Here is an 18,310-nt window from a genome sequence, read left to right as displayed (position 1 = left end):
CGTTGACAGGTTTTTATATAAGTTTCAATGTATTTAAAGTGTTTGGCCCTTGATAGTCGCGATATGGCTGAAATATTGACGATGTGACTTAATATTTTAGCTCACTCACTCACTTAATATATTTTACTTTCCTTGAAAAGGTTAATTCAAATATTCATAAATGTCATCGAGGGTCAAATACATGAAGCATGAATTAGGCAGGACTAACATAACGACTCAGGTTTTTTCACATGACTGTACAGTAAACTACGCTTATAAAGAACATGCTCAGAACCAACTGACGGATATAACGCATTGTTTTTGGGTCCGTCCGTTTGCTGTATATACGCTTAAAACCAACTACGGTAATAACAAACAAAAATTAGTCTGTTTCTGGCTGTTTGTTGTTTAAAGCTGCATTCAGCAGTATTCCAACTATATGACAGCGGTCTGTAAATAATCGAGTCTCGACCAGACAATCCAGTGATTGAAATCATGGGCATGCATCAACCAAGTCAGCGAGCCTGACCACCCGATCCCGTTAGTCGCCTCTCATGACAAGCATAGTCGCCTTTTATGGCAAGCATGGGTTGCTGGAGACCTTTTCTACCCTGGATCTTCACGGGTCAGCTGATATGTACTCATTCTCTTCTGTCTACTGTTGGTATGTGTATCTCATTGGGATACAATGACATACATCAACCAAATCAGCGAGCCTGACCACCCGATCCCGTTAGTCGCCTTGTGGTCCCTTTGAGTTCGTAATAACCGAAGTTTACTGTAGTTAATCGGTCTTTGGGTTTCGGATTCACTATAGTCATATGAGTGAGTGAGTGAGTTGGGTTTAACGCCGCTTTTAACATTATTCCAGTTATATCATGGCGTGTCAGCTTAATGTGGGAGGAAAGCCCGAAGTGATGCAGGTCTAAGACGTTTACCACTTCGGTGAAACCCACGAGCAAAAGTATGGTGCTGACAAACCTAAAAACATAATTGGGGTGAACCGGAATTCGAACCCACTATCATAGGTTTCTGGCGTGCCCAAGGGACGCAACTCTGCACAGCGAATCGTGGCGCCTTAGACGAATGGGCCACCCGTGCCCCCCCATATATAGTCATATGAAAAAATTGGGTGTTCATGAACCACTGGGTGTCATGCCACGATAGACTAACTGTAGTAATATGAAAGAATCGTGTGTTCTTCAACTTATTCTGAGTAGTATATATTGTTTATTACATCAAGTAAGCAGCATGCAAATACATGTTGTGATTTCGCAACTTGGGATAGATGTTTGGTAGTGAGGTGGGCGGAAATGAAAATCTAATAATCAGTTCACCATGGCCTTATTTTCTAATTGAAGTAAAAGATCCTACTCTATCACATCACGAGTACCACTAACATTATTAACTTTGTCTTATTGGTACTGTTAGTTCCATGTCATGTATCCAAGGTGATGATACTGTTGTTTCCTTTTTGTTATATAGCTGCAGGTAGTCGTGAATACAAACTGAGTGAGTGAGTGAGTGAGTGAGTGAGTATGGTTTTAGCAATATCCCAGCAATATCTTGGCAGGAGACACCAGAAATATACTGAGTGTACACTGATCAGTCGTATACATGGAATAGGTTTAGGCCATAATAAAAATGTATACATTATAATCATTATTAATCAAATTTAAGTAGGACATCAATGCTGTCCTTTAATAGGGTACCAATTAATGATGCTATTTTAGTAGATTACACAGATATAACTGAAGTACTGCTAAAAACAGCATTGAACCCAACTCACTCACTCATTCTAGCTGATTAGCACCACTTCATCCCCATCTTCCTGAGTCAAGGGAGTTAACTGACTATAAAAGTCCAGTTTCCACCCTTGCCGAACTTGGCTGGAACTATGGAGTTATAGTTTGGCTGGACTAATGAGTCCATGCATAGTCCAATCAAAATTGCAAAGCAAAAATCGATATTCAGTTCATAAATAACATGGCGTCTGCTGTGAAGATTTCAGTCAATGGCAGGATTTGCAAATCATGTGTACCCTCAACTGTTTTCATGTTTTTAATCGAGGTGTTCAAGGGATTTGATGTAATTCGTGGGGTAAGACCCATTTATTACAATAAAGAACTTGATTATCGTTCAGATCGTCTTGATGGACTGCCATTTTGTTTGAAGCAAATGCCAGTGACATGACATGTGGAATCTGATTGGTCAGTTGGAGGGACATAGAAATAACATAACTCATAATCGCCACTGGTGGCGCTATGATCGAGCCTGAAATTGCAGCCTTTCACAAAATCAGTGAACTCCCTTGCCTAGGTAAGATGTCTCATGCCATCTCTAAAACACAGAAATCTAGAATCACAGTACTAATTCCACACAAATAACATCACAAAAGAATAAATATTGATATCACTTTCAGTGTTTTATAACATTAATAAATAGTAATGTGTGAATACATTTGGAAAGATTACAGATGCCTTAAACTGCCTTAAGGCTAAAGTCGAAGATAATTGAAATATCAACACAATACTGGGAAACCATATATTCTTTCACTGGTGACAAAAAAAAACATTTTAAAAAATCAATATTTCCTCAAGACTTTATACTTGTTGCATGTGTAAGAACAATAAGAATGGTTGCTCTTTGACTGATCTAAACCAACAGCCAACAGAGATGACGAGATGAAAACTGCAGCCTATATACATCTGTTTAGTCAATAAATATTAAATGTTATCTTGTTAGTGTATCGTGAATATAATGGTTATCAATAAGGAAGAATGCACAAAAAATTGATTGAAGATTGTCATATTGTCAGAATAGCTTTACCCAAAGAATGTTGCATATTGGGTGCCAAGGTGGATGTAATGTACCACATGTACCATGGTAACACTATTTGAACTGATGATCTACTCATTGGTGTGTGCATGCCAGGTGGGGTGAACAGGCTCAAGGTGTTAACACTATTTCTATCACTGTCATCACTGTCATCATCATTCATGCTTCATGCTGATACACTACTCCAGCAGCAGAATAATATTAAAGTCACCATCACCATCACCACCATCACCATCATCATCATCACCACCACCACCACCACCACCACCATCATCATCATCATCATCATCATCATCATCATCATCATTCACGCTTCATGCTGATACACTTCTCCAGCAGCAGAATAATATTAAAGTCACCATCATCATCATCACCATCATCATCATCACCATCATTCACGCTTCATGCTGATACACTTCTCCAGCAGCAGAATAACATTTAAGTCACCATCATCATCATCATCATCATCATCACCATCTTCCTCATCATCAATGCTTGTCATAAGAGGCAACAGAACCACACTTAGTTGATTGTATGTCCCAAGTGGATCAATGCTCATGAAGTCAATCACTGGTCAATCCAGACTTGATTATTTCCGACCTCCATCATAAAGTTACAATATAGCTGGGTGTGGCATTAAACAGCAAACAATAAACAATAAACAATCAATATCGTTGTCATCATCATCATCATCATCATCATCATCATTGTCACCCCCCTCATCTTTGTTGTCATCATCACCCTTATCATCATTATCATCTTCATCTTTATTTTTATAATAATCATCTTCATAATCATCATCATTATTGTCAGCAACACTGAAAAGTCAACCATTACCAATGAAATCATGGTAAGCAAGCCATGGAGATCTCCTCATAATTATCATCGTCAGATAATTATAAACAATTATACACTTGACTTTGGATTCCAGATTACAATTTTGTGATGCATCCATTGAGATGCAAAAAACTCACTGATAGGTGCATAAACAAAATATAAATGAAAGGTTTCAAGGGGAATGGTTCTGACCCCGACTGGATCACTGTTCATCTTCATCCTATGTACAACATCAGTAACAGCATCGAAGCCTTGATAGCAATTACCACTAGGTTAACGAGGGTACTTCTAACACAAATAATTAATCAGGTTTTGCCCTATCAGCATACTTCTATTTCCACTACCTACTAAATGTTTTAAATCTAAACACACTGACTAGTAATTTGTTGACAATCAAATATCAGTAAAGAGAAATAACATGTATCAAGCGGGGATAACAAAGTTACACTCAAAGTTCAAAGATATCAAACTTGCAATTATATTAAAAGATATAATTAACAATTAATTAAAATATATGTTTTTGTGAGTGGTATCAGCAATTAAAATACAACCCAAACTGATAAACAGGGAACAAGCTACTGAACACATGATGAGAAGAATCTGATGACGACTCACGCTCAAAATGGGAGCTGATAAGTAAGCTACTTTCTACCAAGCAATCATTATGTTCATAATAATTTTTTTATAAACACTTACATTCGAGTGTTTGAAACAGAACCAAACCATAAAATAATACTTAGATGTTCCTTGACAAAAAATAACATCAATGATAATAAAAATTAATAATGGATATTTGTAGTAAGCAGTTGTGCAAATAGACACAAGTAGGTAATTCTATTATCACAAAGACACAAACATGAAAAGTGTGCTTTGTTACCTGAATGATGGATTACTGGTACATACATCGATGATAAATAAATAAATAAATAAATAAATAAATAAATACCCAACAAGTCGTTAATCCAAAATAAGATTCCTGATGCGGAAATTATTTTTTTCTTGCAAGGAGCAGAAAATCCATGTTTCCAACTTCAGTCTAGGGAACAAGCAGGTAGTAGATGATCAATTGTCTGTCCCATAATGACGGATGATATTCATTGTTTTCTGATTCTAGGGCTACTTCTTGCAAAGCGTAGGACCCTGATCAGTTAAGTTGGTTAAGTGCCAAAGAAAAACGGGCGAGAGAGCAAGACTGGGGCCGCCTGCAAACATGCCTGCTTCTAACAACTGTCAATTACTATCAATCATTCTTCGTTAATACATCATTAAGTATTGTCCCTTCTTGACTGACCGGAAAATGCCATTATAAAAGATTTGGGTTTGCTAAAACATCCCAAAAATGTGCTCTCTTTCTTGTAGTTGGAGATTATGAAGCTTTTGGAAGTGATCTGTCAGTGTGAGTCTGTCAAGTGGGCTGTCTCGCCTTCTGATGTGACTGCCAGTCTTGCTCAGCCTTCCCCTAGCTAGGAAAGTAAATTACACTTGTATGCACTGGTAATTCTATTTCATCTAACAGAAATCAGTCTAGATAGCCTGTGGCAACTCCTGTCTCCTTGCTGAATTCGCTTCCTACAACGCCATCCCGCATTAGTTTCAAGTGCTATGGTGGTGTAAGCGCTAATTACGAGTCACACATCACCTCAGCTTCTCTATTTAGCCTTAGATTACTGACTGATAAAGAAGCCATGTTTTTCTGGTCTTTAACATTTTATTTCTTTCAGACTGACGTGTGTCTAGACACAAAGTTTGCAAGTGTATTTCTCTGGCATCTTGTGTTGATTTACATGTGCTGATGATTGTCAATATCACATAATGGCATGTAATAGCGTTTGTGCGATGTACATCTCTCGTCTTTAGCTAGTTGCCAGCCTGGGAGACAAGTTCACCACCGATCACGATAAATCACAAACACTTAATGGGATACCTGTCACAGCACCCAACCACTTCTTCAATGAATGTGGGGATGAAAAACAGGTAGAGGTGTCAAGCATCCCTCTCTCCCCCCACTGGCCCCTCCCCCTTCCTGACTCCCAGTTTTCTGGGGACTGATATAGGCTTCAGCTAGATCAATGCCATTGAACACCAAGTCAAGCGGCTGATTGATTTATGAGCAACACGTTAGATATAAAATAAATTTGCGAGGAGCAGCTGGCCCCGAGAGACTGAGCGGCTAAATAGCAACCTGTCATTTGAAGTAATTCATCCTGACCGGTAATCCATTACTTCAGATGCTCACATAAATCTTTCGTCTATTTCGGTCCAGCCCCCACCCCTGGGTCTCTCTAATGAAAGAAAATCCATACCAGCATTGTTTGGTACTTGGGGCTGCTTGCAAAAAGTTACTTGTCTCCTCATATGGGTAAAATGCATTGTCACTTGCGTGAGACGGACAGGCTGCTGATGACAGCTGCTAGACTCCGACATGTCACATGCAAATCAAATACTGAAGCTGTAGATAAAACCACCCCACTTGGCCTTGCTGGGGAATTTTCTTCATTAAGTATTATTTATGGCCGAGTGGCTGACATGTATGAAAAATAAATGACGTTATTTGTGCTCTCCTCTGACTGATAACACTAGCCATCAATCACGCGCCAATTAGCATCTCTCATTACACAACCAAATGAATTCCATCTATTCTAGCGGCCCTGGCAACTTGACAACAGCTCCCCTCTGAACTACATCATTACACATGCAAAAAGTTACACATCTCTCATTATGACTGCAAATGTCATCTTATCATTCTATCTAATGTAAGAGTTAGCCAATATATCTTGCAAGCTGTCAAAGGCGAGCCGGGCGTCTTTGTTTGCACTGTTGAGCAAATACATTTACAATAAAAGCGGGGATGATTGATGCGCGAGGAGATTGATTGTTTGGGCGCCACAAAGCCCGTGTGACAGCTGATTGACAGCGGCAATGAGAACCTTGATTGATGCCCCCAGAACAAATAGCAGATGGTCGCGCTCGCCTCGACATAACACAGGCTCCTGACCTACTAGAACACAGCAGAAAAACTCGGACATTCGACTCAAGAATCTACCTCAAATAATGCAAAACAGAATGGTTAGCGCGATCTGCACTCAGTAAACAAAGTGTGTCTGGTGACAGCACATGTGACTGACAGCTACTGACATGCTAGACAACCGGGTCTCGCGCCAGCTTCGATCGTAATATACTCAACACACACAAAATGACAGTTTGTTACTTACATTTCAATCGTTTCGGGTAGTTCTGTTTTCTTCTCGGCATGTCGAGCACCTGTGCTAGTCTGATCGCATAAGTACCACTCTCAAAACAAACTTTGAATGGACCGCATGAGGAGCGCAGTGGATGCGATCCGATCGCTACCAACCTTTCTTATGACCCGGATACAAATTAAAGGTCATTTCGGGACACACGCATGCGTACATCCCACGCACCTGCTTCCGGAAAATGGCTGAAAGTTTCTAGTGTTTTTAGCAGGAAAGTTTAAAACGAATACCATTGCACTGATTTTGTAAATGCATGGTAAGTTATGACTGTCATATTTTGATCCTGGGCAACAGACACGTTTTACTTCGGCTTTATGACCCAGTTATTCATAGACGTGCATATCTCTAATATGACGAGCATGACCCATATTTGATTGATCATGATTCATATTCCACTAACCGGCTTGCACTTGAATCAAATATTCTGTAACACTATCTTTCACAGCAATGTAGATGACATACTCAGAGAAGGTTGTCGACGGATGTCACACGCATCTGGATAATTGTGTTAAATTGCCATAGTGACGGAATCTTGCGGGATATACATGATATTAGCAGACAAACTTGCACATGTTGTGAGATTTACGAAGCTTATGTTTTGTTTTCATTCTTTTCTTACAGATATATATGATTATAGATTAAATAAGATATATTTTTCGGTCGGACATCAACTGACTTAATTAATGCATAATCATTGTGCTCATTCAACCAGAAATATATTGTCAAATAGTTTGTCATCATTGAAATAGGCTGTGAAAATAACCTACCATGAATTCTGTAAATACAAAGTTTCTTGGTTTGCCATGGTAAACTTTTGCCCAAACATTGCACCATTATTTGGAGAAGCATAGAGATTAGCCAAACAATTACTGCTGGCTCATTAATTGATAAGTCAATCAACAATGACAAGGCTAATTACACCTTGTCAATTGTAGTGTGCATTAGTGCGTAACCATGTCAAATTAGGAATGATGTTTTTTTCAATTTAATAGCATGTATTGCTATAGTGTATGCTATTTGCAAGTAATTTCTATATATTCTTGATGAAATAATTCATAGGCTACCATGCCTACAGGATCCTGGCTTCAGTACACAAGCTTAAGGTATTCAGTGATACAATTACACTCATAGATTAAAAAGTTTTAAAAGTAATGATACGGTTGTGAAATTGTACATAACAAAACTGGATCAGGTGTTCAGACTCACTGACGTGGTTGATACATGTCATCACATACCAATAGCTTAGATCGATGATCATATTGTGAATCACTGGATTGTCTTGTCAAGACTTGATTATTTGCAGACTGCCATCATATAGCTGAAATATTGCTTATTGTGGCACTAAACAACAGAAAACAAACACAACAAACAGTTACTGACAACTCATTGTTTAAGATGCTTTAACACCAGCCCATCCCTGATTCCAACTATTTCCAAATATTAAACAAGGTAATGTCATGGTGAAACCTATTTTCAGAGTAAACATGGCCGCCGACTAGGTACTGGGTGGCAAGTATGCCCGAGCATGGACAGTACTAGTAGTTTGATGATCTGCTCTCTCTCGTCACTGACCTGGCTGTGTAAGTGTGATGACATACTTCGGTGGCAAGGATTTTTTATCCATACCCATAATGCAATTATTAACAGGTTAGTCTGCTTAAGCCCCTACTAACCAGACATATAGGCTTGTAATACTAAGAGTCTTGAGGCATTCTGAAGGACTAGTAATGTTTTTTGCATCATGGTGTTTCATTCAATTATGTAATGGATGGTTAGAAATAGATCTGGAAAGGCCTGAATTGTGACAACCTGTCAATACAACAGCCCCCAATCAGTTATTTTTAACAACCTTTGGAAAGCAAAATGGTGTTAATTTTTATCCCTTTAATAACGTTCATGTCTTGATTTGCTTCATTTTGAAATAGAGAGATTTTAATACTGGGCAGTCATTGTGAATATTTTTAGTTTAAGGCAATGCGAAATTGTTATTTGAAGTTGGGTATAAAGGTAGAGTTTTTTGTTTTGTTTTTAATCCAAATCATTAAATGATTATAGATGGATAGACAGGCAGTCTGACTCAGTGAGCATATATAGTTTTTTTAATCATATATATTAATATCAAAGCTTGTGAAAAGCTTTCTTCAGTGAGCACATTTTGCAGGGTGTGTGTGTTGCCAGAAACGAAGGCCTTTTCTTTTTGTGAAGGCAATACAAACATTCCAGGCCACCAGTGTATGATAGCAGTATTACTGTGAGAAGTTAAGCTCAGTTTTGCTCACTCATTAAACAGTTAAAAGAAAAAAATAATTTAAGAAGGGTAAATACGGGATGAAATTCACAACAGAAAATTCCCAACCTGACTTGTAAGCTGGTGATTGTTCAGTCTTGGAAAGCGAAGGCATTGCTCCTACAATGTAACACTATCAATAACAATAAACTTAGATATTAACCAGCCATGTGGCAAAGATGTGTTACATAATTACAAAGTTCAATTTTTCTTCAAGTAGCCATATGGCTACAAGTATTTTTTTCCCGATAGCCAGAGATAAAATCAAGAAGTCAAGCTAATATTGTAGGTAGCCCAAAGCATTTGAAATTATCTTTTATCAAATAACAATTTTAATACGTACAAGTTATAGCACGAGTCTTGGAATTGTATATTAGTGGAAACTGTACTTGTTTTTGTTACTTGTGACTCCAACAATGATGCAATTTATGTTACTAGATTATATAGGTATGCCCTTCAGACTTGCTATCCAATGAGCATTGTCAGCTATAAAAAAAGTACTCATTACATTAATATTTATGTATTTCGGTTAATTGTTGACTTTAGGGGGAATTATTTGTGAGTACAATTATTAGCAGACATGTTTTACAAGATCAGCTGTTATTTATTTTTGTGTCTACAGATGTGTAGCAATTGAATTTAGTTGACACAAGATATTTTTCATGGTAGTCTTTTAGCTACCTCTGAATTTTAGACAGTAGACAAACTGAAATTTAGGTTGCATTGGCGACTGTTTTAGTCACAACTTGGAGGCCTGAGTTGTCTAACATGCAGAATGCTCCTCCTGTGTATTATTTAAAGCAGTCATTACACATGTTAGGCCCTGTTCATTGCTCTGTGTAATGAAAGTCCCTTTATCAAACACAGATAAACAACTAAATGTGCATGTTGATGACATGTGTAAAATGAGGGTTTAATCTACACAGATATTTGACAAAATGCCATCAGCTCTGAAATGTATTACCACTGAATGCAATTTAGAGGAATTGTATGGTATGAATGATAATAGGTTTGCCACATTATTTGTAATCAATCTTTCAACTAACTCACTGCACTGATGTGTTATATGACAGTTATACAGGGGAGTGTGTTTATATATACATGATGTAGGTGTACATTGATATATACATGATGTGGGTGTACATTGATATATACATGATGTGGTTGTACATTGATATATACATGATGTAGGTGTACATTGATATATACATGATGTGGGTGTACTTTGATATATACATGATGTGGGTGTACATTGATATATACATGATGTGGGTGTACATTGATATATACATGATGTAGGTGTACATTGATATATACATGATGTAGGTGTACATTGATATATATATGATGTAGGTGTATATTGATATATACATGATGTAGGTGTACCTTGATATATATATATACATGTAGGGAAGCGCATTGGTATATACATGATATGGGGAGTGCATTGGTATATACATGATACAGGGGAGTGCATTGGTATATACATGATATTAGGGAGTGCATTGGTATGTACATGGTATAGGGGAGTGCATTGGTTAATAGGGGATCGCATTGGTATATGGGGGAGTGCATTGGTATATACATGTAGGGAAGTGCATTTATATATACATGATATAGGGGAGTGCATTGGTATATAGGGAGTGCATTGGTATATACATGATATAGGAGAGTGCATTGGTATATACATGATATAGGGGAGTGCATTGGTATATAGGGAGTGCATTGGTATATACATGATGTAGGGGAGTGCATTGGTATATAGGGAGTGCATTGGTATATAGGGAGTGCATTGGTATATACATGATATAGGGGAGTGCATTGGTATATAGGGGAGAGCATTTATATATACATGATATAGGGGAGTGCATTGATATATACATGATACAGGGGAGTGCATTGGTATATACATGATATAGGGAAGTGCTTTGGTATATACATGATATAGGGGAGTGCATTGATATATACATGATATAGGGGAGTGCATTGGTATGTACATGGTATAGGGGAGTGCATTGTATATACATGATATAGGGGAGTGCATTGGTATATAGGAAGTGCATTGGTATATAGGGGAGTGCATTGATATATACATGATATAGGGAAGTGCATTGGTATATACATGATATAGGGGAGTGTATTGGTATATACATGATATAGGGAAGTGCATTGATATATACATGATATAGGGGAGTGCATTGGTATATACATGATATAGGGGAGTGCATTGGTATATACATGATATCGGGGAGTACATTGGTATATACATGATATAGGGGAGTGCATTGGTATTTAGGGAGTGCATTGATATATACATGCTGTAGGGGAGTGCATTGATATATACATGGTATAAGGGAGTGCATTGATATATGGGATATTGCTTTGATATACATTGGAGTATATTGTTTGTGGGCATGGCATTGATATACATGGTATTAGGGAAGCGCATTGACATATACATGATCTAGGGAGAGTATTGATATATGGGATATTGCCTTGATATACATTGGAGTACATTGTTTTTCGGGCATGGCATATATATATATAAGGAGCTGTCCATTCTTAGTTAGAAATGCACCCAGCCAAAAACAAATCCCAAATTAGACAATTTTTCAAACAGAATGTGAAGTAACCTGTCCAATCTTGTTTTTGAATGTGATTAACATGTTTTGGCATCATTTACTTTCAGTGCAGCTGTTGGTTTTACATGACCAACCAGAATACAATCTGCAAAATGTACTCGCTAACAATAAATCTGGTAGACTGAGGCATCAGCCCACTGATTTATGCTACAGACTTGTTTGAAGTGTCTAGTGACTGTATGGGATATATTTCAGGATGCTATGGTGAGACATCTGATTCTGTATATGACCTGTTTTTTATGAGAGGGAAAATAATAACAAAATGAACTATAGAAGCATATGTTGTGTTCTTAGTTAGTTTCGCCATGATCTGTCCTTCATGTTTACTTTTTATATATGTATATCAAATTCCATAGGTTTACTTGAACATGTCTGTTTGTCCATATATGATGTAAGGTATTCACTTTGAAGTAAAAAATATTGTCAGTTTCACTATTAGATTAGGGAAGATATTTGTTACATTGATTTGTCATTTGATTGTGGGCGTACTGATTTATCAATACTGAGAGTTATCTCCCTTCCATTAACCAAGCGATGAGCATAATCAATACCTCATTTGAATTATGTTGTGAAAAACACTGTTTGTCGTCATGTATCTACTGGATTACTCAGAATTTCTTCCGCACAATATGTTTCCATTCCCCTCACCCTCCCTTCATTCTCCCACCCACCCCACCCCCACTCCCCTCCTATTTTCCCCTCTCTCATGCCCTCCCTAGCTCTCCTTTTTCACATATAATGAACTTTGATTGTGAAACCTTAAGTTTTTGTTGAAAAAAGGAAATATGCACCATCAACCTTAAGAGAAATTAACATCTCTTTCTCACTCACACACACTTCACTCAGGCTGAACATAGGCTGAAGACCAACTCTGTGTGTAGTGAAAAGAGCATCTGCCTGAAATCTGTGGTTCATTCCCCTGATCATGCCATACCAAATGACATTAAAAAATAATACTTCTTGTTACCCTGCTTTGCACTTGGCATTCGGGGGATAATGAAGGACTGGCCGGTTCAGAGTCCTAATGTATCTGAGTGAGGTATCCATGTTAAACTCTGGCATACGTACGGACAAATATAAGCAGTCACAGGCATGTGAAGGCATTATACATTTCATCTCACCTCACGTACCAGTGACAGCCTCATAACATTGTAGATATCACGATATTCAACATGTAAACACTGTAGGTTTTCTTAAGACCCAAATGAAGGGCATTACAACAGAAGAAAATTTACCTGAAATTTATGCTGTGGTCATAATTTCCAATAAATCAAATTTTGTTATCAACTTATTCACTCATGAAGGAAAAGTGTATGTATTCATTGGCGGAATTAGATGCAAAGTGCAGGGAGTACACACACCCCCTACCCCCCTATTTTTTCACATGCCTTACGTGTTAACTGCGCAACTTGTCCACGTCACTTTGAGATTTGGCTATTATCTGTAACCCTTATTTTCAAAATCCTGAATTCATTGGGAATTTTCTTTTCTCAAGGAGCTAGAATCAATCAAAATCATATTTCTTGTGGGTTTTTCCCCCACAACAATCAACAGACACAGGCTCATTTTGAGTAGGAAATGATATGGGGTAAGGGAGGTAACTCCTGCTGGAAAAGGAGTTTTCTGGAAGAGAAGATTTTTCAAGGAACATAAGGTGATTCAGATTAAGACAAGAAATGTGATGATACAACATTTGGCCAGCATTTGGCCATGTTAATTAAACATATAGTTACTAAAACTAACCCGTGAAGATCTGGGGTGAGATTAGGTCTTCAGCAACCCTAAAAGGCAACTATGCTTGTCGTAAGAGGCGACTAACAGAATCGGGTGGCCAGGCTCACTGACTTGGTTGACCCATGTCATCATATCCCAATTGTGTGGATCGATGCTCATGATGTCAATCACAGGATTGTCTCGTCCAGATTTGATTATTTACAGACTTTATAAACTTAGAAACCGTATTTTAGATATGTTTTCAAGAGATGTAGATTTAACACTAAGACAATTTGCAGAAATGTACTGGTTATTTGAATAAGAATACTGCCTTCAAAAACTACCCAAATTAATGAAGACGCCTCAGTTTATGGTTTTGTGATACTGCAAGTACCGGTATGCTCCTTGTATTTGGTACAGGTATATGTGTGTCATTGTTCCACGGGGCTGTGAGGTGACAGGTGCAAGGTGTAAAGCCCATTCTTCCCAAATGTCTTTATGCTGGACATGTTAAACCATGCTTCCTCTCTCACTTATTTCTTCTGACATGTTCTGAAAGCCAGGTTGCAATTATAATGGGGGTTGTGTTATCTTTTCAACAATTTGGAAAAATATTGACGACCAGGTTCCATAAAACAAGTAAATAGTATGGTCTGGCCTAAGTATTTATTTTTGAAAATCGATACAGAATTAAAATATTGATCCATGAGTAGGTGTATGAACTGGGAGAATATTTTCAATTCATCAGTGAATCATGACATTTCTGATAGTTGGCCCGGAACATTGAACTGGAAACCAGCAACATTCCAGCTTAATATAAACATGATTATGTAACATGTAAGCTGGATTATCACTTTGTTTTGTGAGATTGGTGAAGCCGGATACAGGCTGTAATATCCTTGTAAATAAGTTAGTCAAGTCACTGTTAGTGTTGGGGCGGTCGGGTAGCCTAGTGGTTAAAGCGTTGGCTCGCCACGCCGAAGACCCGGGTTCGATTCCCGACATGGGTAAAATGTTCTGAAGCCCATTCCTGGTGTCCCCCGCCGTGATATTGCTGGAATATTGCTAAAAGCAGCGTAAAACCATACTCACTCACTCACTCACTCACTCACTCACTCACTCACTCACTCACTCACTCACTCACTCACTCACTCACTCACTGTTAGTGTTAAAATGACAAAAAAGTAAGCAAGAAGTTTTCTACCAAACTTAAAAATGGAAAGTTCAGAAAGAAAATCTAAAAGAAAAAACATTTTTTAAACTACCAACAGTACAGATTGCTTTGACATTAAAATAACACAAGAGATTTTTATAAAAAAAGAAACCCAAACCTTTTCAACAATAAATCGTCATTACAAGTCAGATTTTAAATTTATGATATTTATAAGGACCCAAACCAGGCCCAAATATTTCTTTATCAACTACCAATCCAAATCAAAGTTTAACATGGTGGACAATATGGAGAATAATGTTCAAGCTACAAGGTTTTATGGATGTCAAGATTAAAGTATTATATTAATTATAGTCATAAATACATGAAGGGGAGATAAACATTAATAACTAGTTGAGGTTAGTTAATGATTAACCATAGCCTGTTGTAAAAAATGTAAAATGTTTGCCAATCACAAGCTGATTAAGCCTAGTCAATCTTTTGTTGGAATAATAGCTTGTGTGATGTCATGATCAGTGGATTATGCTAACTGTTTGCAACCATGCATTAATATGACATGTTGGGTCGTTTCACAATCAAACAATAGAACAACTGACTTGGAATTAGACAAGTCAGCATGATCAAGGAGAAGCCAAAGTTTCACCAGTACAAGTGTCCCTGTGGGTAATATGTAGAATGTTAAAAATGGACAATAATTAGGCTTCACTGACTCTGTAATTCCATATGAAATATCATTCGTTTTTATCCCCCGCCACAAAGTGGAAGGGGGATATAGGAATGGGTGCAGGCCGTCCGGCCGTCCGGCCGTCACATTTCGTTTCCGGAGCAGATCTTGAAAACCGTACCATATTTCTTCACCAAACTTGGCACATAGATAGATCTAGTGGTGAACTGGTGCCTTTTGATAGTTTGGGATTTTTAAAAAAGTTATTTTTTGAGTTTCCATGGCAACGACTTTGATTTAGACTGAAAATGGCAGTAGTCCTCGTTTCCGGAGCAGATCTTGAAAACCGTACCATATTTCTTCACCAAACTTGGCACATAGATAGATCTAGTGGTGAACTGGTACCTTTCGATAGTTTGGGATTTTTAAAAAAGTTATTTTTCGAGTTTCCATGGCAACGACTTTGATTTAGACTGAAAATGGCAGTAGTCCTCGTTTCCGGAGCAGATCTTGAAAACCGTACCATATTTCTTCACCAAACTTGGCACATAGATAGATCTAGTGGTGAACTGGTACCTTTCGATAGTTTGGGATTTTTAAAAAAGTTATTTTTCGAGTTTCCATGGCAACGACTTTGATTTAGACTGAAAATGGCGGTAGTCCTCGTTTCCGGAGCAGATCTTGAAAACCGTACCATTTTTCTTCACCATATTTTGCACATTGATAGGTCTATTGGTGAACTGGTGCCTTTGGATAGTTTGGGATTTTTTTTAAAAGTAATTTTTCGAGTTTCCATGGCAACGACGTTGATTTAAACTGAAAATGGAAGTAGTCCTAGTTTCGGAGCAGATCTTGAAAAACGTACTATATTTCTTTACAAAAAGGCCCAGTGAACATAGTTCCCAGGAGCTAATGCATTGCACACACCCGACATGTCATATTGGCGGGGGATGTGAGTATTTCATGCTTGTTTATTTTATACTGATGAAAGACATCTTGTTTTGTTTACAAAGGTGACATAGTCAGATTGAAAGCAGATTTATGTATGACACGTCCTTTATTTATCTCAACCCGCTCAGAGGCCAATATTCAGCCCCAAGTCTGCAAAAAATGTCATTAGAAATTCCCAAATAGGACTTGATAATTTACCAATTCATGTGTATGATCTGTATAACTAATAACTAATTTTATGTCTTTGTTGTGAGAATATGTATTTCACTGACAACAGGACCAGTTAATAGGAAGAGGTTTAAATGCTTAGTTATATATCATTCCATTTATAATTAACAGTTAACAACTGTTTTGTTTTTTTGGAAGATATGTTCATTTCACAGACTATCTGTAAGTCTAGGATCTGGTGGTTAGGCTCAATGACTTGGTTGATTGCATGTCATCGTGCCCCGGCAGTGTGGATAGTTGCTAACAATAATGATCACTGGATTGTCTGGTCCAGACTTGATTATTAATAGACCACCGTCATATAGCTGAAATATTGCCAATCACTTTGGGCTTCCCTCCCACATTAAGTTGACACGCCGAGATATAACTGGAATACTGTTAAAAGCTCGCTCACTCACTCACTCACTCACTCACTCACTCACTCACTCACTCACTCAAATATTGCCAAGTGGTGTGCAAGAACATAATCAAATCATATGTATGAAGATATATGAAAGTTTGGAATATATGTATTAAACATTCTAAAGAAGGACTGGTGCTAAACTTGGCAGATTTGTCAAATCTCTGGGGCAAAATGAACTAATGTGAAACAAATGGTTGGCAGTATAAGTAAAATGTATCATTGTCATATTTTCACAATAATCGTTCTATTTAAGAGAAAATGGGTGAAATTATATATTTGTTCAAATCAACATGTGTGAAACATGTGTATAATGGTATTATTGAACGTATTAAGCATTTGGGCCTAAATTCATGTGTCTACTTCTCTAAATGAACACAATTTTAAAGTTGTTGTTTTTTTAATCAAAGTTTGAACAATCCACAGTTATAGGAATAGAGAATATTTGACTGACAGAGTCAGAGAAGAGCCGGAGATGAATATGTCTGAATGTTGTCAGGGGGAATCTAGGATTTGAAAACATGATGAACAAATGCTCTTGCAACTTAGGAGCACTGCTGAGATGAGACGCGATGAGACATGTGAATGTCAAGTTGTTGTATCTCTGAGTTGCAGGTTGATTAATGATGTATAATTGAGATATGTTGTAGTTGGCTTTACATTCTAGGTGCACGAGACAAAAATGTGTTCAGGTCTACAAGACAAATAACTAAATGATTTTAGCAAGAACATAATCATATGTCTTGTTTAGGCAGCATTTAGCAATTACACAATGAATCTTCTTTGTGGAATATTTCAGAGTTGGTAAAACCTTAGGCATCATGGACACAACCAAGGCCATCTGATCTTTATGTTTCTGAAAGAATCCCGATGATTACAAAGACCATCCATTATCAATGAATACCATGCCTAGGTAATCTCTGTGTGCCTCTCATCGTCCAATTTTAGGGATATGAAGTCCGTCGATTGCACCTGGCACAGTTTGGAAAGTTCCATTTTCCTTGCAACCCTTGATGAACTCTGCCCAACCTTCTTCACATGCCAAGAGGGCAGTCGGGTAGCCTAGTGGTTAAAGCATTCGCTCGTCACGCCGAAAACCTGGGTTCGATTCCCGACATGGGTACAATGTGTGAAGCCCATATCTGGTGTCCCCGGCCATGATATTGCTGGAATATTGCTAAAAGCGGTGTAAAACCCTACTCTATCTCTCACATGCCAAGAAGATGTAGTTGTCCATGAGATGTTCACTAAAAACTTCACTTACATTGATTCTATTTAACACTAGCAACCCTTGATGAACCCGTTATATTGCTGGAATATTGCTTCAGTTTCCCACAGTATTCCGC

General features: G+C 37.8%; 2 protein-coding genes across 4 annotated transcripts in view; one reads left to right on the top strand and one right to left on the bottom strand.

The window, feature by feature from the left end:
• Positions 1-6,991, bottom strand: part of LOC139454023 (uncharacterized) — an 81,024-nt gene extending 74,033 nt beyond the window's left edge. Inside the window, exon 1 of the mRNA XM_071235506.1 lies at positions 6,867-6,991. Coding sequence (XP_071091607.1) covers positions 6,867-6,906 — 40 coding nt within the window. The 5' untranslated portion in view covers positions 6,907-6,991. The remainder of the gene's footprint in view (positions 1-6,866) is intronic.
• Positions 6,992-7,084: 93 nt separating this feature from the next.
• LOC139454021 (zinc finger protein 62 homolog) overlaps positions 7,085-18,310 on the top strand; it is a 42,908-nt gene continuing 31,682 nt past the window's right edge. Inside the window, exons 1-2 of one of the 3 annotated variants that reach the window (XM_071235502.1) lie at positions 7,085-7,164; positions 8,386-8,488. The gene's annotated coding sequence lies outside the window, so the exon portion shown is untranslated. Of the gene's footprint in view, positions 7,165-7,437; positions 7,484-8,385; positions 8,489-18,310 lie in introns of those variants that run through there. The other 2 variants (XR_011652431.1, XM_071235503.1) reach the window with 2 other exon arrangements.

The sequence above is a fragment of the Haliotis cracherodii genome, unplaced genomic scaffold (assembly GCF_022045235.1).
Source record: "Haliotis cracherodii isolate W230 unplaced genomic scaffold, xgHalCrac1.p SCAF_10, whole genome shotgun sequence".
NCBI classification, from domain to species: domain Eukaryota; kingdom Metazoa; phylum Mollusca; class Gastropoda; order Lepetellida; family Haliotidae; genus Haliotis; species Haliotis cracherodii.
This window is presented reverse-complemented; position numbering and strand designations above follow the sequence as displayed.